The 24,371-nt window shown below is 37.6% G+C and overlaps 1 protein-coding gene across 2 annotated transcripts in view; it reads right to left on the bottom strand.

The window, feature by feature from the left end:
• ARFIP1 (ADP-ribosylation factor interacting protein 1) overlaps positions 1 to 24,371 on the bottom strand; it is a 169,559-nt gene that overhangs the window by 37,581 nt on the left and 107,607 nt on the right. For both annotated transcript variants that reach the window (XM_006875500.1, XM_006875501.1), the window contains 2 exons: positions 17,160 to 17,381; positions 5,283 to 5,440 (listed from right to left, as the gene is read on the bottom strand). In XM_006875500.1, the coding sequence (XP_006875562.1) occupies positions 5,283 to 5,440; positions 17,160 to 17,381 (380 nt within the window). The remainder of the gene's footprint in view (positions 1 to 5,282; positions 5,441 to 17,159; positions 17,382 to 24,371) is intronic.

Below are 24,371 nucleotides of genomic sequence, written 5' to 3'. Positions count from 1 at the left end.
TTTGGTTTTCTAGTGCCAGGTTTTGCACATTTCATTATAATATTTGACTTTGTCTTCCCCAGCTGCCCTTTGAAATTTTCTGTTGAGCTCTTTTACTTTAACATTTCTTCTAGTCAGCTTTGACTTCTCTACATGCAAGGGCATTTTCAGAGTCTCTTCTGACATTTATTTTGGTGATTTCTTCTTTTTTTTTTTTTAAATTACCTTTTGCTTTCTCCTGTATGATGTTCTTGATGTCATCCCCAAACTCCTCGGGTCTTTGGTCATTACTGTCTAATGCATTGAGATGGTGTCTAAATGGACTTGTTTTAATTTTCTTCAGTTTCAGCCTGAATGTGTATATGAGCAGTAGATGGTCTGTTCCATAGCTGGCTCCTGACCTTGTTTGGGCTGATGTTATTGAGCTTCTTTGTGGTCTCTTCCTACAGATGTAGTCAATTTGATTCTTCTGTATTCCATTTGGTGAGGTCCATGTACATAGTCCCCATTTATGTTGTTGAAACAGGTATTTGTAATGAATAGTTTGTTGGTCTTACAAAATTCTACTATGCAATCTTCAGCATCACATCTATCACCAAGGCCATATTTTCTGACTACAGATCTTTTCTCTTTTCTCAACTTTTTCATTTCAATCGCCAGTAATTTATCATTACATCTTGATTGCATGTTTGACCAATTTCAGACTGAAAAAGTTGGTAGTATTCTTCAGTTTTATCATCTTTGGCTTAAGTGGTTTGAATAATAATGGTATTAACTGGCCTTCCTTGTGGTAGTGGTGGAAGTGTGCCTTCAAGTTGTTTCTGACTTGTGGTGATTCCTGTAGATGGTTTCTGAGTGGGAGCTGAAAACCTCATCTTTCTTCCATGGAGCATTCCTTAGAGGTATATGCTTACTGTAACAGGTACGGTTTTGTGTCAGCTTTATTTAGCCTGGATTCCAGTGGTTTGGCAGTTGAGATGTGGTTATCCCCATGGTGAGATCTAGTACAGTGTATGTAGTTAATTAACTCTATAATGATTGGCTATGAACAGTATAGCTAAAATTATGAGGATTTCCTATGAACAGCCAATCAACTGAAATGATGTTTCCTAGTGCGTGTAGCCTGCTTCCTATGTAATGCATACGCAGGCAAAGCTTTCATACTTTCTGCTGGATCTGGATCTTGCATCTGGCTTGTCCCCTAACCTCTGGTTCTTTGGGCTTGAGCCAGTGGCCTGCTCTATTGCCTGTCCGCTTGCCAGACCTGCCTGCCTGCCTACCAGCTGATCTTGGCTAATCTGACCTAGACTTGGAACTCTCCTACCTCTACAATTCTGAGCGCTATTTTCTTAAGATAAACTTCTCCTAATATATAAACATATGTAAGTTTCACTGGTTTTGCTTCTCTAGAGAACCCAACTTAAGACAGGTATTATCCTATCACAGACAGTACTGAACTTCAAGATAGATCATGAAATGCTCTTTGTAACAATGAGTGACACCATTTCTCTTCAATTTGTCATTCCCAGCAAAGTAAACCATCTGAATGCCAGATTTAAAATGGCCAATACCAGTCCATATCAGCTCATTAGTGCCTAGATTATTGATCTTCATACTTTCCATTTCATTTTTGATGACTGGCAATTTTCCTAGATTTGTACGTCTTACATTCCATGTTCTTATTAATGAATGTTTGCAGCTGTTTCTTCCCATCAGCTTTGCGCCACATTATTATGGTTGACTCTACTTGGAGGACGCAGTTCTCCCAAAGTCATATTTTGACTACTATCCAAACTGAAGGGCTCATCTTCCTGCACTGTAATGCTCAGATAATGCTCTATTGTTATTGACAAGGTTTTCAGTAGCTAAACATTCAGAAGTGCTCTGCCTCTCCTTCTTCCTAGTCTATCTTAGTGTGGATGCTCTGATGAAACGTGTCCATCCTGGGTGACCTTGCTGGTAATTAAAATACCAGTGGAATATCTTCCAGCATTGCAGCAACACATAAGCCACCATGATATGAGAAAATGACACATGAATGGTGGTCTACATGTATAGTCACCATTTATGTTGCTGAAAAAATTTCCAATGAAGAAGTCTCTTCAGTGCAATTTTTATCCCCAAGGTTGTATTTTCCTATTTTCCAACTACAGATCCCTCCTTTCGTGCTTTCTAACCAAGGCGGCTCATCTTCACACATTATTGTCAACCTTCTGCTACTATTCATACGGTTTCCAGTGGTTAATCCTTCAGAAGAAAGAAAACCATGTTACTTATTTAGTACGGCCATAACAAAAATATCACAAGTGGATGGCTTTAACAAATAGAAATGTATTCTCTCACAGGTTTAGAGGCTAGAAGTCCAAACTGGGGAAAGGTCCTTGTGTTCTATCAGCATCTGTCGGCCCAGACGTCTTTGGAGATCTCCTGTGTCTTGGCATCAATCTTACCCTGGATCTGGGAGTTTCAAAGTGCAGAACCCTGGGTCCAAAAGACCCATTCCACTCCTGGCTTTCTCTTCTTGGTGGTAGTGTAAATCCCTTTCTCTGCTCAGTTCTCTTCCTTTTATATCATAAAATAGATTGACTCAGATACAACCTAACCCAATAGGTTGTATCTGCCCACATTAACATCGTGTTGTTGTTGCTAAGTGTCTATGAATCAGTTCCGACACATAGCAACCCTGTACAGGGTATCCAAAGAGCAGCTGGTGAATTCAAATCAACCTGGTGGTCTAGTGTTTATCCTACAGCGCCATACCAAAACTCCCATTAACATCACAGAAGTGAGGATTTAAATACATAGTATAATTACATCATATCAGAGCTAATCACACCAGATCACATGTATGGTTAATTATATTATATCAAATCTCATCATGGAAGATGATAACTACATCATAACTGCTAAACCACTGAGAATCCTGGACCACCCAAGTTGACACAAAACGGTAACTATCACAAGCATCTACTCCTTCTTCCTAGTGTTTTCTTAATCTAGAAGCTCCAGTGAAACCTGTCCATCATTGGTGACCCAGTGGTATAGCTTCCAGCATCACAGCAACATGCTGATGGATGTGTGGGAAAAAGTAAACTTAGGTTTCTTAAAGGTAAAGTTTGCACCTATCTTCAACTATAATATCAAAAGTATAGTAAAAAATAAGGGTTTCAAGTTTTCAAAAATGGCATTTACTATCCATCCCTTCCACAGCACTCTACTTGTTAGCTGGGTTTGATAAACCATGGGGTCACATAAAACTCAGTCCACCATATTCATAGGATTTATTATCCAAGTTAACAGGTTATACAATTCAGGGTTACAAAACGCTCAGGCCATTGTTCTTTCAGTCATGACAGCTCCTCCGCTGCCATGCCCATAGGTGGGCCTCTCTCTGCCCAGGCAAGGTTACAGAGCTCTTTTAGGGCTGCTGATATATGCTCACCAGACACACTGAAGGTGCTCAGGTCTACCTCTGTGAGTCTGCAAACCTAGCTCCCCCAAGTAATTGCCTAGAGGTACCGCACTATGAAAGTACGCTTCCTGGCCAAAGTCACTCAGTTTTACTTGCTCCAAGGTTTAAGAAACCCATCACTCTGTCTGGTGCTCTGGGTCTGGTTCTGCTGCTGCTGCTGCTCCTCTGCCTCTCCTCTGGTGTCACAGCTTTCTGTTCCTGGGTCAAGGAGTTTCAGTGCAGAGAGATCTTGGGGCCCAAAGGGCATGCTCCACTCTTGCTTCTTCTTTTTTGATTGTAGTGAGACTTCCCCCTCTGCTTCTAAGATGGCTCGTTTTATACCCAGGATGGAAAAATTGACTAATCACAATTAGCCCTGTTGACATTCATTCACAACTGGATCATATAATTCATCAGCATCTTCCCCACCTCTCTTACCCAGACCTTCAGAAGTCATTTGGTGGGAGTTTACAAAGACTATGACTAGAAGAAACATTAACTAATTCACTGCACTGCAAGAGAAGAAAACCTCAGAGGGTTTTCATACTTAAATAAAAGTGCCATTGCATATGGGGAAATAAGTTGGACCTGGACTCAAAACTTGCTATGAAAGGACTGCTATTGGTGGTGCTGTAGGATCAGCACTGGACTGCAAACCACAAGGTCAGCAGTTCTTCACCCACCAGCTGCTCCTCAGAAACCCTATACAGGGTTGCTATGAGTCGGACGAGACTTGATGGCACTTAACAACAACAACTTTTTAGATATCTGTAAGTAATTATTAATATGTACTTTGTTTACTTAACATGATGAGATAGGTAAATAATGTATACATGTGTGTATAAATAAATACATAGATATATGTATACATACAAACACTGCAGAGTCCTGGTGTGGCGCTATGGGTTAAAGTGCTGGACTGCAAAGTCATTTGAACCACTGGGTCGGTGGTTCAAGCCACTCCTTGGAAACCCTATACAGGGTCACTACGGGTCGGTAATGACTTGATGGCTCTTAACAACAACATACAAACACTGCATTATAATTAGTCCTGGTGTAACACTATAGGATAAGCACTGGACCGTAAGGTCTGTTTGAACTGCAAGGTCGGTGGTTCAAATTCACCAGCTACTCCTCAGAAACCCTATACAGGGTCACTATGAGTCAGAATTGACTCGATAGCACTTAACAAAAACAATATTAATTAGTTATCAAAATATAAGGCAAGTATTTTATCTTTGTAAAACTTCACTAGGTTTGGAAGATGAGGGAGTTGAAGCACACACATAAACAAAATTATGGAGCCAGAAATGAGCTTGGAATATTCAAAAAGAAACTATGGTCTGGCTGTTGTGGAGGTATACCATTAGTAACTCGTGGTAATAAGGGTGAAAAGGTAGGCTTACACCAGAATCAAAGCCCCTGTCCTCTTCCAAGGAAGCTGGAGCTGGGAGATCCTACATTTTACTGTTCCTGAGCTCCCAGGGTTTGGGAACATGACCAGGGCTCAATGAACTTGACACTGTCATCCAGCACTTTGAATCTCAAGATAATGCAGTATACTTCCTGGGCAGTTTGGGAATTATTGATGGTTGTTGTGGAAGCATCAAGTTCCAAGGACCGCTATCTAGAATCAGGGTCCCTAATTAGATTCTGCAGAGGCACTATTTTGGCTGCTTTCAGAACCTTGTTCTTCTACGTTTCTTTTAGTTTGGTGGGCTACTCTGTGACCTCCCAATACATATTTTTCTGCCCATACTGACCAGAGTTGTTTTGCTGTTTGTAACCAAAAACCTTAACTGAATTATATACAATTTATAAATGAAACATTACAGTGGAATTTTACACTTACCTGGCACTTTCATACTGTTTCACGGTCATTAAGGTATCTTCAATAGTTTTATTCACCAAAGTGTTCACACTGGCAATGAAAAAATTAATAGCCCCAAGAAGAGTCTCTCCATTTTTAGCCAACAGTTTCTGGGTATCTGCATTGTAGCCAAATTCTTCCTAAAACAAAGAACTCAACTTACTCAGAAACAAAATAGCAAACATGATTTAAAAATACATCTAATTTATTACTAGTGGGAAAATATCTGGTTTTAGAAATATAACTATAAAAGTTTTACTTTTTCTCTCAATCTTTAAATAAAAAGCAATTTAAGTAATAACTATACAATTATTTTAAAAGTTTAGTAAACTAAAGTTTTATCAGCTGAGACAGTCAATTAAAATCTAAATAATTTAAAGATAAACTACTTGGTACCAGAAAAAAAAAATATTTTCATTTCTTTGTCTTACTTCTATTATACTATAAGCACAGCTGTTAGGAAGAAAAATATAGCAGATTATTAATCAGAGAAATGCTATTACTTTTACAACCAAATTAGGTAATAATTGGCTAAAACTTTCAAACATAAAACAGATCACAATTTTTTTGTGTTTTAAGGGAATCTCTTCAGAATATAAATATTAACAACACATATTTCTTTGTAAACTTGGTGACCAGTAGTTGACTCCCAAGTTAAATTTTATGCAGGCGCATAGCTGAGGAAGGATCACTCAACACAAGCTTCAGTTTATTCTTTTTGAATAAACTGAATATTAGCTCAGTAAACATTAGAGGACGTTCCTTCAGATACGGCAAGAACTAACCTTAAATTTCTAGCAGTGAAAACTTTGTAGCACATTTGACTAATTATCAAATAGATTATGAACACATCTGATTTAGGTATGAACATTTAAAAACTAGGTTATATTTTATTGCATGATGTATCATGCGAGGTATAAAGCACTTTTCAATTTCAGCTGAAGAAAAATGTAACATTAAATTAAATAGAAACTTAGAAAACACAAATTTAATGTTACTGCTGTGGCTGGCTGGCTGGCTGGCTGCCATGGAGTCAGTTCTGACTCACAGCAACCCTGACTAGGGTTTCTGAGGCTATAAATCTTTACAGGAGTAGAAAATCCTCACCTTTCTCCTACGGAGTACCTGGTGGACTCTAATTGCTAACCTTGTGGTTAGTAGCTAACACATAACCTACTAAGTCACAGGGTTCCTTGTTACTACCATAGTTACATTTCTAAATGACAACATTAACTCAATAAACAAAAGAAAATTAAAATTACTCCTTGCTTTGGTAAAAACATTTCCATTTGAGAAAGGGCCATGTAACATTTTACTCTAGATTCAAATCCTCAAAATCTTAGACCCTGATTTCCAAATATTGGCAGATACAGGATTACATAAACTACTAAGATAAAGGCAGACCAACTAAATAATTTTGGCACCAAAACTCTACAAGCTGATTTACCTTACTGGAAATAGAATAGTGCAGAAGGAAGTATTTCACAACTTTTAGAGAAGGCAATAGAACATACTACAATTGTACATATTTTGTTTGGAATTCGTGAACATTTACAGGCTAGTCTCAATAAGTAAAAAAATAAAAAATACGAAAGCAGAATTTTATATAAATGCCACAATTTATAAATGTAAGGGAATCTTTTCTATTCACTATGTAACATAGCATAGGCATATCATTACCATACCACTGTAACATTGTGTTCATTTCTCAAAATTTTCAATATCCACAATACTGTAGTATTAACTTTGAAAATGCCCAAACTGATCCACAGGGGGATCTCTCTAACCTAGAAGGTTAATCTTTTACTAAAAAAATAAAACAACACAAAAAAAACCTAGCTACATAGAGTACCCATTCCTTCGAGTCAATTCTGACCCATAGTGACCCTGTATAGGGTTTCTGAGACTATAAAGTCCTTACGGGAGCAGAAGGCCTCATCTTTCTCCCAAGGAGTGGCTAGTTGATTTGAACCAATGACCTTGTGGTTAGCTTATCCTAAAGTGCCACCAGTGCTCCTTACATAGAATACAGTTAGACAAAATAACAGCAATTTGAAATCATATAGCAAATCTCACCTACAATTCTGAAAAAAAGATTGTGTAAGGGGGAGCTTCAAAAAGTTCATGGAAAAATGGAATTAAAAGATAACGGCATTTCTACACAAACTTTTGGAAGTCCCCTCAGATATAATTTTAGATTCCAGTGCACAATTTGAAATTTCAACTAATTAGAATAAGTTTGTTTTCTTTTTTATCCCACGAGGTAAAAAAGACAGAATAAGCGAATGTGAAAAAATATGGACTCTAGTTAGTAAGAAATGAGTATATACATGCATATACATAACATGTCATTCATATGCTACTAAGATGGAATTACATATTATATAGAAATATAGAAATAATTCATGCTGAAAATAATATAAAATATGACTCCTAAAACTTTTATTAGTTAGTATGACAAGTTATTTTAGAATTATCAATTGCTTCAGTAATTATAAATAAATTAAATATAAAACAAACAGAGGGTATATATATCTTCCACTGAAGGTCAAGATAATTCTCTGATCTATAAACCTGCTTGACCTTATATAGAGAGAAGACCAAGTTTCAAAACATTTAGATTTCTTCCCCTTTTCTTCAGAAGTTCCTATATCATTTACATCTTTTGCCAGATAAAAATTTGCCAAATATAAATGACCACAATTTTCGACTAAACTTATACATTCTGAACAAATAATGGAAACATCTGGTTAGATCTACAACATCAAGCTTTAGTAACAGAAATTATTTAACTAATAATGAATGGGTTATTTTGAGTAATAATGTTGTTAAGTGCTGTCGAGTCGGTACCGACTCATAAAAACCCTGTATAGGGTTTCTGAGGAGCAGTTGGTGGGCTTGAACTACTAACCTTGTGGCTCAAAGCAACCTTGCACTCCAGCACATTAACCCACTGTGCCACACCAGGACTCCTATGTTTTAATAATATACAATATAAATATAGTAACAATATGTTGTTGTTGTTGTTAAGTGCCTTAGAGTAAGTTCCGACCCATAGCAACCCTGTATGGGGTTTCTGAGGACTGACTGTGAGCTTGAACCACCGACTTCGCAGTTCAAACGGCTTTGCAGTCTGGCGCATTAACCCACATTGCCACACCAGGAGTAATAATATAGATTACACCAGTAATAATATAGAGTGGTAAAAAACTAGAATTGTAAGTACTACTTAATAATTGAAAATATGGTTTGCGTAAACTTTCCTGATCTTGATGTAGATTTTAGTATCTAGACTGAGAAAATCAAATGTATTTAAGATGATATGGTATAACAGAACACCTCGGATTGAGAAGGCATGTGATAAAATGACAAAAGTTTAGTTTTAGAATTCATAGGTTTGAGGTTTAAATCTTGATTTTGCCACTGACTGGTTTTGTAACTTTCATAAAATACTCAAATTCTTTGTATCTCAATTTCCTTACAAATAAAACTTTAATGTTTGATAGGATGTGCAACTAGATAACCTACACAAAGTTTTTAACTGGTAATGGGCACTCATTAAAAGATAACCTTCCGTTTTAGGAGATTTGGTTTTTCACTGCTAGGTCACAAGCCCTGTAAGAGTTACCACAACCATCACCATGCATTCAGTGCCACTGAATGTGCTAGGGACTGTGCTTTCCCCCTCCCCCACCCCCACAGATCTTAGTTAATATGGCATTGGGTGTCGGAGGTACTTTTACAAACTTTATTTCAAAAAGGGTCATTTTGGCAAGAAGAGGGAGACTCTAAGCAGTCAAAATAGGCAAGAGGTCCAGTTAATGTGCAGGACACTAGGAGCCAGATCTCATGGAGGTTAGTGAAGTGCAGGACACTGGAGGCCAGTCGTCTGGAGTTAGTTACAGTTGCACCACTTACTACTTACATGCCTTAACATGCAGTCGAAAAGTGGTCATCACCATTTACCATCTGGCTCCAATGGCTCCTTTCTAGATTTTGTATTTTGAAGTAGTTTTGTAAACAACTTACAGAAGAATAAAAGTCCACCACTTGTCTGCTAGTTTGTTATACTGTGGTGCCTTGTGTGTTGCTGTGGCACTGGAAGCTATACCACTGATATTTTAAATATCAGCAGGGTCACCCATGGTGGATGCCAACAACAACAATAGAAAAGTGAAGAATAACTGCATAAGACATTTTAACAGGAATTTAAGCATAGCTAGGCCCAATTTTTAACCCATATTTCCTGGTTTTAAAGCTACTTACACCCCAAATAGGCAATGTCCTTTAAATGTTACTAACTGCTCATTAACTATCATGCAAGAACCCAGAAAATGACCAAACACTTCAATACATGATTCTCTCAAAAATAAACAAATAGTCAATAAGGACATGAAAAGATTCTTAGTATCATATGTCATCAGGGAAATCCAAATCAAAACCACAAGGAGATACTACTTCATACTCACTATAGTCTATGCTATAATAAAAAGGACAGACACGTGTTAGTGAGGATGTGAAGAAACTAGAAACTTCATTTATTGCTGGTGGTGGTGGTGTTCAGTGCTGTTGAGTCAGTTCTGACTCATAGGGACCCTATATAGGGTTTCCAAAGACTGGTTGGTGAGTTTGAACCACTGATCTTGTAGTTCAAACAGATCTTGCGGTCCAGTGCTTATCCTGCAGGGCCACTGCTGGTGGGAATGCAAAATAGATCACTTTGAAAACCTACAGTTGCTCAAAATGTTACACATAGAATTACTATTGACTCAACAATTCTACTCTGAGGAATATACCTAAAAGAAATTAAAGACAGAAAAAAAAAAAAAAGTCCTCCAAAGACCTCTCAGGAATGATCATGGCAGTATTATTCATAATAGCCAAAAAGCAGAAAATTAAACTCCATCAACTGATGAATGGAATATTGTTGGTTGCTATAGTTGGCTACTACTGAGTTGGTTCCCGATCCTAGAAACCCTATGTACAGCAGAACAAAACTTTGCCACACAATCACTGCTACATTTGAGCTTCGTCTTGCAGCCACTATACCAATCTATCTCTTTGAGGATCTTCCTCTTTTATGTTAACTCTCTGTTTACCCAAGGAAGACGGCCTTCTCGAGGGATTGGTTCTTCTTGATAACATGTCCAAAGTACATGAGATGGAATCTCACCATCTTGGTTTCTAAGGAGTATCCTGGCTGTATTTCCTCCAAGACGGATTTGTTCATTCTTCTGACAGTCCATGTATTTCCTCCAAGACAGATTCGTTCATTCTTCTGACAGTCCATGGTAAATTTAATTGTTTTTCAACACCATAATTCAAAGGAATCAATTCTTCTACAGTCTTCCTGACTCCTTATTCTGCCTATGAGGGAGGTCAAAAATACCACAGGTAGTTGAGGTCAAGTACACCTTACGCCTCAAAATGACATTTTGCTTCTCAATATTTTAGGAGGTATTTTGAAACAGACAATGAACTGCTAACTAACTGCAAGGTCAGTGGTTTAAACCCACACCAACCAGTCACTTGGAGGGAGAAAAATGAGACTGTCTTCTCCTGTAAAAGGAGACTATACACACGGACCTTACCAGATGGAATACACAGAAATCAAATGGACTACATCTGTGGAAAGAGATGGTGGAAAGGCTCGATATCATCAGTCAGAACAGGGCCAGAGGCAGACTGTGGAACAGACCATCCATTGCTTATATGTAAGTTCAGACTGAAGCTGAATAAAATTAAAACAAGTCTACAAGAAGCAAAATATGACACTGAATATATCCCATCTGGATTTAGAAATCACTTCTAAATTTGATTTGATGAAATAGACACTAGCAACTGAAGACCAGAAGAGTTGTGGGATGACATCAAGAACATCCTAGAGGAAGAAAGCAAAGGGTCATGAAGAAGGCAAGAAAGAAAAAAAAAAAAAAAAAAAAAAAAAAAAAAAAAAAAAAAAAAAAAAGAGACAAAATGCATGTCAGAAGAGACTCTGAAACTTGCTCTCCAGGGTAGAGATGCCAAAGCAAATGCAAGAATGAGAAGGTAAAAAAGTTTAATAGAAACACAAAGAGCAGCTTGAGAAGAGAAAGTCAAACATTATAATGAAACGTACAGAGATCTGGAATTAGAAAACCAAAAGAGAAGAGCATACATAGCATTTGTCAAGCTTATGAAACTGAAAAAAAAAAATTCATGCCTCAGCTTGAAATATTGAAGGATTCTATGGACAAAATATTGAATGATGCATAAAGCATCCAAAGAAGAGAGAAGAAATATATAGTGAATATACCAAAAAGAAATTGTTGATGTTCAATGATCTCAAGAGGTAGCATTTCATCAAGAGCCAATAATACTTAAGGAAGAAGTCCATGGTGCAAAGAAGGCATTGGCAAAGAGCAAGGCTCCTGTAATTGACAGAATTCAAATTGAAATCTTTCAACAAACTGATGTGGCACTGGAAGCACTCGCTCATCTATCAGAAAAAATATGGAAGACAGCTACCTGGTTAACTGATTGGAAGAGATCCACATTTGTGTCCATTCCAAAGAGAGGTGATCCATCGGAATGTGGAAATCTTTGGGCAGTTAACATTAATATCACATCCAAGTAAAATTTTGCCAAAGATAATTAAAAACCGGCTGCAATCATATTGACAGGGAACTGCCAAAAGCTCAAGTCAGATTCAGACGAGAATGTGGAGCAAGGGATTATCATTACTGATGCCAGATGGATCTTGGCTAAAAGCAGAGAATACCAGAAAGATGTTTACCTGTGCTTTATTGACTACGCAGAGGCTTTCAACTGTGTGACAAGTTATGGTCAATATTGCAGAGAATGATCATTCTGAAACACTAAATTGTTCTATAAGGAACCTGTACATAGACCAAGAGGCAACTGTTTGAACAGAACAAGGGAACACTGAATGGTTTAAAATTAGGAAAGGTATGTGCCAAGGTTGTATTCTTTCACCATACTTACTCATTCTGTGTGCTGAGCAAATATTCATAGAAGCTGGATTATATAAAGAAAAGTATGCATCAGGGTTAGAGGATGATTCATTAACAACCTGTGATATGCAGATGTTACAAACTTGTTTGCTGAAAGCAAAGAGGACTTAAAATACTTACTGATGAAGATCAAAAAACAAACTGTGAGTATGGGTTTCACCTAAATTTAAAGAAAACAAAAATCCCCACAACTGGATCAGTAAAAAATATCTATATAAATGGAGATAAGACTGAAGTTTTCAAAGTTTTCATTTTACTCAGATCAACCATCCACACGCATGGAAGCAGTAGTAAAGAAATCAACTCACGTATTGCACTAGGAAAATCTTTTGTATAAGACCTCTTTAAAGTGTTGAAGAGCAAAATATGTCAGTTTGAGGACTAAGATGTGCTTGACCTGAGCCATGATATTTTCAATAACCTTATATACATGTGGGTGTCCTGGTGTGGCACTGTGGGTTAATGTGCTAGACTGTAAAGTCGGTATGAACTACAAGGTTGGCAGTTCAAGTTCATCAGTAGCTCCCTGGAAACCCTATACAGGGTCGTTATGGGTCGGAACCCAACTAAACAGCACTTAACAACAACATATACATGTGAAAGCTAGGCAGTAAATAGAATTGATGCATTTGAGTTATAGTGTTGGAGGGGAATATAAAAAGTACCATGGACTGCCAAAAGATCAAAGAAATCTATATTGGAAGAAGTACAGCCAGAACGCTTCTGAGAAACCCAGATGGGCCAGACTTCACCTCTCATACTTCGGTCATATTATCAGGAGGGACGAGTCGTGGGAGAAAGATATCATGCTTGTTAAAGTGGAGGGTCAGTGAAAAAGAGGAAGACCCCTAAAGAGATGGATTGTCAAAGTGGCAGTGGCAGTGGGCTCAAGCATAGTAACAACTGTGAAGTTGGTGTATGACTGGGCAGTGTTCCAGTCTGTAGTACATAAGGTCACTAAGAGTCGGTACCACTATGACTTGATGGTACCTAATAACAACAACAAAAGCTCCTGTAAAGATTTACAGTTTGGGAAACCCTAGTGAGCCATTCTATTCTTTCCTATGTAGGGTCACAGGGTCACTATGAGTTAAAAATCTACTTGATGGCAGTGAGTTTGTTTTGTTTGTTTGTTTTTGCAGCAGATTTGTCCAATGTAATAATACATCCTGTTGATTTTTTGCCTGCTGCTTTCATGGAAGTTGATTGTGAATCTAAGTAAAATGAAATCCTCAACAACTTCAATTGCAGTTTATCATGATGTTGCTTACTGGTCCAACTGTGACTTTTATGTTTCTTTTATTTTGAGTTGCAATCCATATTGAAGGCTGTTGTCTTTGATCTTCATCAGTAAGTACTTCAAGTCATCGTCACTTTTGGCCAGTAATGATGTGTCATCTGCATATGGCAGATAGTTAATGAATCTTCTTTCAATCCTGATGCCATGTTCTTTATATAGTCCAAGTTCTCAGATTATTTGCTCAGCATACAGACTGAATATGTATGGTGAATGAATACAACCCTGATGGACACCTTTCCTGATTTTAAACCATGTAGTATCCCCTTTCTTACCATGTAGTATCCCCATTCTTATCAATGGAGAAAAGATTGAAGTTGTCAAGGACTTCATTCTTCTTGGATCAACTATCAACACTCGCGGAAGTAGCAGTCAAGAGATCCGACGACGTATTGCACTGGGCAAATCTGCTGCACAGGAACTTTTTAAAGTATTGAAGAGCAGAGATGTCAGCTTGAGGACTAGGGTGCGCCTGACCCAGGCCATTGTGTTTTCAATAGCCTCATATGGATGCGAAAGCTGGACAGTGAATAAGGAGGATCGTAGAAGAATTGATGCCTTTGAGTTGTGGTGTTGGAGGAGAATACTGAGGGTGCCATGGACTGCCAAAAGAACCAATAGATCTGTTTTGGAAGAAGTGCAGCTAGAGTGCTCCTTGGAGGCCAGGATGGCTAAGCTTCGTCTCTCCTACTTTGGACATGTAGTCCGGAGGAAACAATCGTTGGAGAAGGATGTCATGCTGGGTAGGGTGGAGGGTCAGAGAAAAAGAGGAAGACCTCCAACGAGATGGATCGGCCAGGTGGCATCATTGATGGACTCGGGGGTGGCAGAGGTGGTGAGGTTGGCCCAGGATCGAGCATTGTTTCGTTCTGCTGTGCATGGGGTCGCTATGAGTCGGTTCCGACTCGATGGCACCTGACAACAACAACAAGTATCCCCTTGTCCTGTTCAAATGCTTGCCTCTTGGTCTAGGTACAAGTTCTGCATGAGCACAATGATGCGTTCTGGAATTCCCATTCTTCGCAATGTTTTTATTCATAATCTGTTATGGACCACACAGCTGAATTCCTTTACATAGTCAATAAAACACAAACATCTTTCTGGAATTCTCTGCTTTTAATAAAGATCCATCTGACATCAGCAATGATATCCATCATTTCATCTTCTTTTTTGAAACCTGCTTGAATTTTTGGCAGTTCTTTGTTGACATACTGGAATATTACAAGGAATATTATACTGTTAAAAAAAAAAAAGGAACAAAGTACTGAGACATGCTACATTATGGACCTTGGGAAAAAAGTTTCCTAAGTGAAAGAATCCAGATGCAAAAATGTACATATTAATGATTTTAAAAATACGACATATCCATAATAGGCAAATCAACAGAGATACAAGATTGATTATTGTTCCCCAGGGGCTCAGGAGAGGATGGATAGGACTCCTGGTGTGGCGCTGTGGGCTAATGCGTCAGACTGCAAAGCCGTTTGAACTGCAAGGTCGGTGGTTCAAGCTCACCAGCTGCTCCTTAGAAACCCTTTACAGGGTCGCTATGGGTCAGAACTGATTCAACGGCACTTCACAACAACAACGAATGGATATGGAGCTTCTTTTTGGGGTGATGAAAATGTTCTGTAATTAGATAGTAGTGACCAATGTACAGTTCAGTAAAAAAGCAAAATCTCCTGAAGGACACAGAAAATTCTATTTTTAAAGAAATCCTATTTTGGGAATTGTATACATTACAAAAGTGAGCTTTATGGTATGTGAATTATATCATAAAACTAAAAATCAGGAACCTGTATAAATTCTTCTAAATACTGATTCTAGATTTCAAATATCATCTCTCACTTATCATTACTTTTGGATCTTATTGAACTCTTATCACTGAAATGCAAAACTTACGAAAACTGACAGTTCATATTTTTGTTGAAAAACAATATAACCGTATTCTGTGTTCCATAATTTTCATTAAGTTTTATAAACATTGATTAGAATGTTCGACCTAATGAAATCTTTTCATTATTTTCTATATACCACCTTTGTATACACATCTGCCTTTAGCATATGTCTACTAACAAACCATACCAAGCACATTTTAATACATAAACATCATAAACAGATAAAATAACATCACATGTCCTTTTAACAAAATAGGTATATAAAAAATACTGCATGATGAAGTCATTCCTGTAGAATTACCAAATGGATAAAAAAAACCCAACCACATTTCCTTTTTGTTTTTAAAAATATGTTGTTAATTTATTGGTTCTTGAATTTAAGAAAATTCACCTAGGATATTATCATCAGAAAGCTCATAGCCTGAGATTCTACCTCCATTATTGATTTTCTCATCATCATTAGAGTCTCTGCGAAGTCATCATCTGCTTTATCTAGTGATTATGTAATGTCTTACTCCATTACTGTCTTCCCTTTGCCATTGTGATAGAAAATGAAAAATTCTAAAATCTCAACTATATTGTATAGACATTACAAAAAAAAAAAAACAAACAAAAAAACTACAAAGATAGTTTCTTCACATTTCTTTTGGGTATATAACTACAAAATAAAGAGTTATATTCTATTTTTAAAAAGTGAAAATTCCCATATCTCAAAAAGAATAAAACTCATGAAATTTCAGTCTTTGTAGAGAATGGTTACTGTTTTTGCTAAGTGCTGTTCAGTTGGTTCCGACTCATAGTGACCTTGTATAGGATTTCCAAGGAGCGGCTGGTGGGTTTGAACTGCTGACCTTACCGTTAGCAGTCCAGTGCTTATTCAACAGTACAGAGGGTTAGAACTGCTCAAACAAGACATCAAAAAATTAAAACTGAGTCCGATGGATTTGAATACTGAGGGTTAATCTCTCAAACTATATAAGAAGGCAAGTTGAGTATGTTCTTTTTCTTTTACATCATGCTGTCTTTGTCCCTGAAACAAACAGGATGGCCATTAACATCCTTCCCACTTAGGATTTTGGGAAACAACCAAAGTACTTTACTGAGCACATGACCTGGGTCAAGGAAAAAACTACAGCAAACACCTGACTGCACAGTAACATCAATTAAACCCCATTAACTAATACAACAACACCACCATCTGTCAGATTAGGCGTGGTTTCTCCTTCTTCCTCTCTACATATCATTGCATATATGCACTAAGTATATAAATGCATACTCCACACTGCTCTGATAGATGTCTACTCAGGTGATTCCATCCTTTGCTGTCCACCACAAAAATCTTGGTGTTACCTATCTGCAAGTTCCCCAATAAAACCTTCTGCGATCAACCTGGCTTTTTCTGCCTCTCCGAACTTAGCTCCTCAGAGCCATCCCTGTGCAGCTGGTCTGGTGGAGTGTGACTAAGGTGCAACTGAATTACTCTGTTGGCACAAGTAAGTCTGAACTTCTTAAAGGTTATATAGAGATATCTTAAAAGAACACATCAAAACTCCAATCTTATAAAGAGTTCATCAAATCATAAACGTAACAAAAGATGTCTTAGATATAAGATAATCATTTCACCAATAATAGCTATTTAAAATGATCTTACATGGAGTTCTAGTGACTTCAAACTCAGGTCAGCAAATGCATCTCCAAGCTGCCTTTGTGTATGCACCATCTGGAAAAGCTGGGTAGACAGTGTCTGGGCCAGTTTGAGAATATTTTCATATTTTTTCTTATTATCTCTTAATATATCAATCTGAGCTTCCAGTTCAAGGTCCACAGTCCTTGAGCCACGGCCTAGCTTCTCGGAGATAATTTGTCGGGTGCACTAAAAGTGGAAAGATGCACATTGTTTAGGGAAGAAGAGCACAACAAAGGGAAAAGTAATATCGCAACCCCAAAGCACAAATATTAGAGTAAATGGTACACACCATTTTTTGCCTTCAATAATTTAGCCTAACTGAAAATTGTCTGCTATCTTAGAATTTCATTAGGACAAAAAAGAAAAATTATTAGACATGCATTAACTATTACTAATTAGAATGAGTTTTAAAACTGATTTAGCTAATTAATCCACCGTCAGATGTGATGTCTTACATAATCATATTTTAATCTTAGTGTACTCAGGGAGATGACCACATTTTTACTCAAATAATGTGCACGTCAGTTTTTTTTCCAAACGGCACAACCCCCTGTTAGTTTTCTGTATGTGATATGCACATTATATGCAGATGTGTATTATTTAAGTGATGTGTTATATGCAAAAATACAGTCCTGAAAACCACAGGGACAGTAGGCACTAATTTAAGAACAGTATTGGACTGTTAATATAGTGGTAATAAAAATACCAACATTCTACTCTACTACTTCAAATGTCTTTTCCCCCTAGATAGCTTGTATGTATGTGTTGTGGGGAGGGAAAAAGAGGAGACAGTGGTAAAGAAAAGGGAGACAGAAAGGAGAGAGAAAGAGAGTAAAAAGAAGGGGAAGACACTGATTTTCACAGATCAGAGATTTCTGAAGGTTTTTTTTTTTTTTTAACCTTTTCCCAGACAATGATATTAAAATGTTATTCTGTTGTGCTCCAGAAATAATGGTACAGGAACCCCTAACTTAGAAAGTATCTAATTTCAGAACTCATGGAAATTCAGTTTTCTATAATAATTTTTGTTGGAAATCAAAAATTATAAGGAACTTTATAATATTTCAAGGGTAACCAGATAGGGCATTAATACCCGCAATACATCATTGAAAGTTATGAAATGTATCCTGAAAAAGGTAGTGAATAAGTAATTTGGAGTGACTTTCCAATTGCAATTTTTTAAATTAACATCTTTTTAAAATTTAGTCTTTGCTACACATTGTTTATCGTAAAACATTAAAACAATGCAGTATCACATAAAATAATCTTTAATTTCACTAAATAGAAAGCAATTATTTAGTTTGATAAGTATTTGAGACTTTACATATAAAATCAGATAATACTCGTATAATATTTTTTAAGTAAGCATGAGTTCATGTTATAGTACACATACGCTACACATCTTTTTCTATGAGCAAACTATCTTGAAACTTTTATTGGTCAATATGCATAAGCATAAGTCTATATGCATCTTTTTAATGTTAGCATATTGCATATTTTTCAATTTAAAATGAAAAAAAAAAAATTCTTTGACACAAACGCTCTCATAATGAATAACATTTCCTACAGAGGTGTCTTCTTTTAAACAGTAAAAACATTCTTAACAATATAAGAAATGATATGTAAGAGAGGGTGGGAAAAGATACTGATAGGGAGACATGATTCAGCTGTGGATGTTGGCAAAGTTAACTGTAATTGTAAAAACTTGAAACTCTACTGTGGATTTAAAATGAATCATCTCAGAAGCAAGAGAAGATGAGCCAGGAGTGGAATGCGTCCTTTGAACCCCGAGATCCCTGTGTATTGAACCACCTAAACCCAGGGACAGTAAAGTTGTGACACTGGAGGAGTGGCAGAGAAACAGCAGCAGCAGGACCAAGAACCAGAGCAAGACACAGCGCAGTGGGCTTCCCAGCCCATGGAACAAGTTAAGCTGGGTGACTCTGGGCAGGAAGCTTGCTTGTAGAATGGGGTGCCTCTGGACACTTAAGTGGGGCAGCTAGGTCTGCTGATCATGGAGTTATAGCTGAGTGCCTTCAGGCTGAGGCTTATGGTGGAGTGGTGTGTTGTTCTATGGGCACTGATCAGCAGCTGACTGGAACAACTATACCCTGAGCATTTCTGATCCCAAGTTGTATGTAACCTGTTAACTTCCTTAATAAGCCCCATAATTCTGAATATGGTGTCTGAGCTCTATGTGCCTGTTACAACGGATTATGGAAACCAAAAGAATAAGAGGGTTGTGGGAGGAATCGTTTGTTATTTTGCAAACTAATATAATAGAAAACATACAAATAAATACTCCTCGGAGATGAAAATCACTTCATTAAAAAAAGTTTAGATACAGACATTGTGATTTTCATGAGAAAAACAACAGCAAGAAATAATGACTGAAACGATGACTAGAAATGTCACTCATTCGCAGACTTTACATCCATACATGGACCTTTCCTCTGCACTATTATTTATTATAAATGTTTACTCAAAGTACCTTGCATAGAAACTCCAATGTAATAATCTATTGAAAAGTTAAAAAATCAAGTCATTGAAGGAGCGTTGTAGATAGGGCAAAATGGCAGAGATGTCTACTGGTGTCTGAGGGATCATTATTCACAGAAATAATGATTTAAAGCAGGTGGTAGGGTCAAAGATTTAAAAAGGAAATGTTTTATCTCCAGGAAGCTAAAGAAGGGGAAGAGCAAGGAGGTCCTGATTGTGAAGTGTCATGGATTCAATTATTCCCTTCAAAATATGTTGGATGTGAACAGCAGTCTGCATGACCTTGAGACCATAACATCTATGTGATGCTGTTGTTGTTGTTAAGTGCCATCAAGTCAGTTCCGACTCATCGTGACCCTGTACAGTTTCCAAGGAGCAGCTGGTGGGTTTGAACCACTAATCTTGTGGTTAGCTGGCCAGTGTGTTTATCCTACAGCACTAGGCCAGGACTCCTGGAAGAACTAGATAGTGCCTGGCTCTCATTACCAACTGCTCTGAAAGGGATCTCATTAAAAAGTTCTGGATAAGGAGGGAAAAAAATAGGGAACAAAACTCAAAATCATAAAAGAGACCAGCTTTACTGGTTGGACAGAGACTGGTGGAATCCCTGACACTCTAGCCCTTAGTTTCCCTTCAGGTCTGGGAATGAACTCAGTTCCATGGCTCCATTTTCATCCAAACAATACAGATAGGTCTATAAAAGGAAGAAAAAAAACCACGATGAGGTACACACACCTTAGCTTAATCAACCATTTGAGATCAAAAGGGTAGCACTTACCCAAGGACAGAGTACAGAAGGGCTAGGAAAGGAGGAATGAAAACAGGAAACAGGGAGGAAGTGGGATAAGTGATGTTAAATGGAGGGGATTATAAACTATGACATGAAGAAAAAATGTGTATGAATTATTCAATAGAAAATTAATCTATTCTGTAATCTTTCACCCAACTCACAAAGAAAAGGTTTTTTTTTTTTTAAAAAAATGTGTTGGAAACTTAACTCTTATACCTGTGTATGTAATCCTTTCTGTAAATGAGGGTTTTTTGTTATGTTCATGAGGTCATATCAGTGTAGGGTATGTCTTAAACCTAATCACTTTGGTAATTCTAGTCCCCTGAGTTCAGACTTTTAGACTCCTAATCTGGGAGGAAAAGACCTCTCTCTGGTGACGCAGTGGTTAAGTGCTCAGGTGCTAACTGAAGGTCAGAGTTTCAAACCCACCAGCCGCTCCTTGGGAGAAAGATGAAGTCTGCTTCCTTAAAAATATACAGCATTGGAAATCCTATGGGGCCATTCTATCCTGTCCTACAGAGTTGCTATGAGTTGGAATTGACTCAAGAACACATAATAACAACAACTGTGCTGTTAAGTGTCCTAGAGTTGGTTCTGACTCATAGTGACCCTGTATGGGGCTTCTAAGGAGAAGCTAGTGGGTTTGAACTGCCGACCTTGTGGTTTGCAGCCCAGTATAACAACCAAGGAAATAAAGTTTTGTTCTTTTAAGGCACCCATTTGTGGTACTTTTGTTGAAGTAGCACTAAAAAAATAAAAGGTAAGACATACTCAGATAAATGTGGACACTTGAAACAATTTCTGAAATTGAATTTACAGAGCTTGTAATTCCAATATAGATAAATCATTATATAGCCTTGACGGAAATCTAAACAATGTGGACATTTGTTGTTGTTAGGTGCCATTGAGTAGATACCAACTCATAGCAACCCTATGCACAACAGAACAAAACATTGTCTGGTCCTGGGCCAACCTCAAAATTGTTGCCACGCTTGAGCCCAATGATGCTGCCATTTTGCCAATCCATCTTGCTGGGGGTCTTCCTCTTTCCTCTGACCCTCCACCTTACTAAACATGATATCCTTCTCCAGCAACTGGTCCCTCCTGACAATATGTCCAAAGTATGAAAGACTAAGTTGGCCATCCTGGCCTCCAAAGAGCACTCTGGCTGCACTTCTTCCAACACAGATCTGTTTGTTCTTTTGGCAGTCCATGGTACTTTCAATATTCTCCTCCAACACCGTAAGTTAAAAGCATCAATTCTTCTATGGTCTTCCTTATTCACTGTCCAGCTTTCACATGCATATGAGGTTATTGAAAATACCATGGCTTGGGTCAGGCGCACCTTAGTCCTCAAAATGACATCTTTGCTCTTCAACACTTTCCAAAGGTCTTGTGCAGCAGATTTGCCGAATGCAATACGTCGTCTGATCTCTTGACTGCTGCTTCTGTTAGTGTTGTTAGTTGATCCAAGAAGAATGAAGTCCTTGGGAACTTCAATCTTTTCTCTGTTGATAAGAATGTTGTTTATTGATCCAGTGGAGAGGATTTTTTTTTTTTTTTTTTACATTGAGGTGCAATCCATACCTAAGGCTGTGGTCTTTGATCTTCATCAGTAAGTATTTCCATTGGCAGTTTTATACAAAAGTTACACTGAGAAGACAGAAAGTTGTAGCCATTTCCCCACACATCAGAAACACAAGTTTATCACATGTTCTCTGAAGGAGAGATTTTCATTTAAATTGCTTCCTAATATATACTGGACTCCTGCTGTGGTGCTGTAGGATAAGCAATGGACTGCAAACCACAAGATCAGCAGTTGAAACCCACTAGCTGCTCCTTGGAAACCCTATACAGGGTCACTACAAATCAGGATCGACTTCACAACAGTGTATACTGATATTAAAATAAAAACTATATACTAGTATATATTATCCACCACCCATCTGTCAGTTTGATGTACTGTGGTGTCTTGCACGTTGCTGTGATTCTGGAAGCTATGCCACGGGTATTTAAAATACCAGCAGGGTCAACCATGGTGACAGGTTTCTGCCGTGCTTACAGACTAAGGCAGACTAGGAAAAAGGATAGATAGATTATATCTGAATATTTAGTCACTGAAAACCTGAATAGCTGTAGAACACTGTCAGATAGCACCAGAATATTGAATATTTAAACATGATGAATATCAGAATATTGTCAGAAGGTGTCAGAAAATGAGTTCCTCAAGTTTGAAGCCACTTAAAACACAACTGGGAAAGAGTTGCCTCCTCACGGTAAAGTTGACAGTGATGGTGTGAACTGAATAAAACTTCTGGGACCTTCATTTGCTGATGGGGTATAACTCAAAATGAAGAGAAACAGCTGTAAATATCCATTCATAATCTGAACATGGAATGTACAGAGTATGACTCTAGGAAAATTGGAAGTTATCAGAAATGAAAAGGATACATAAACATCGATATCCTAAGTACTAGTGACCTAAAATGAGCTGGTATTTGTCATTTTGAATCTGACAAACCACATGGTCTACTAAGCTGGGAATGACAATTTGAAGATGAATGGCTTTGCATTCATCATCAAAAAGAGCATTTCAAGATCTATCTTGAAGAAAATCTCTGTGCTGGCGGCTAGGAGGCAGACTTGTACAAAGTACCCTTTCATTGTTTAAATGATTATATATTCCTGAGTGTTTTTGTATACATTCCCCCAAAAAAACCCAACCCCCACCAAAAAAAACACAGAAGGAATAGAAGCAAATACTGTTGAATGATGACGCATGGAGGGGACTGTAATCACTGCAATGTAACGATGAGTGTAAAACCAATGTTCACCCAGGTAAACTTTCACTCAAGTCACAATAAAAACTTTTAAAAGAAGATCTATCTTGAATTACAACGCTGTCGGTGATAATATCCAAATACCTACAAAGAAGATGAGTTAATAAAACTATTATTTAAATTTATGCACCTACCACTAAAGTCAGTGATGGTGAAACTGAAGAATTCTACCAACTTCTTCAGTATGAAACTGATTAAACATGCAAAAGATGTATTGATAATTGCTGATGATTGCAACACAAAGGTTGGAAACAAAAAGAAAGGATCAGTTGTTGGGAAATATGGCCTTGGTGATAGAACACATGCTGGATGATAGAATTTTGTAAGACCAATCAATGACTTCTTCATCACAAATATATTTTTGAAACAACATAAACGATGACTATACACATGGACCTCACAAGTTGGAATACACAGAAATCAAACTGACTATATCTGTGGAAACAGTCAGTGGAAAAGCTCTCTGTATCATCCATCAAAACAATACTGGGGGCAGACTGTGGAAAAATATCAATTGCTTATATGAAAGTTCAACCTGAAGCTGAAGAAAATTAAAACAAGGCCACAAGAGCCAAAATATGACCTTGAATATATCCCACTTGAATTTAAAGATCATCTGAAGAACATATTTGATGCATTAGACATGAAAGACTGAAGACCAGAAGAGTTGTGGGATGACATCAAGAACATCATAGAGGAATAAAGCAAAAGGTCATTAAAAAGAAAAAAAGAAAAAGTCAATAATGAATGTCAAAAGAGACTCTGAATGTGCTCAGTTTCAGAGTGGGGGTGGGTTGGAAGAATCGCCACTGCACAGTGAGTGTTCCTCTTGTCTAGATGGGTCTGGTGAAAGGTAATGGGGGAGGATGGGGATAGGATTCTTTTGATTCCTTTTGATAGTTGTTAAGTGCCATCGAAACAGTTCCGACCATAGCGACCTTGCACAGGGTTTCCGAGGCTGTAAATCTTTACAGGAGCAGAAAGCCTCATCATTCTTCTCCTGCAGAGTGGCTAGTAGTTTCAAACTGCTGACCTTAAGGTTCGCAG

This window comes from Chrysochloris asiatica, unplaced genomic scaffold, assembly GCF_000296735.1.
Source record: "Chrysochloris asiatica unplaced genomic scaffold, ChrAsi1.0 scaffold00329, whole genome shotgun sequence".
Taxonomy (NCBI): Eukaryota; Metazoa; Chordata; class Mammalia; order Afrosoricida; family Chrysochloridae; genus Chrysochloris; species Chrysochloris asiatica.
This window is presented reverse-complemented; position numbering and strand designations above follow the sequence as displayed.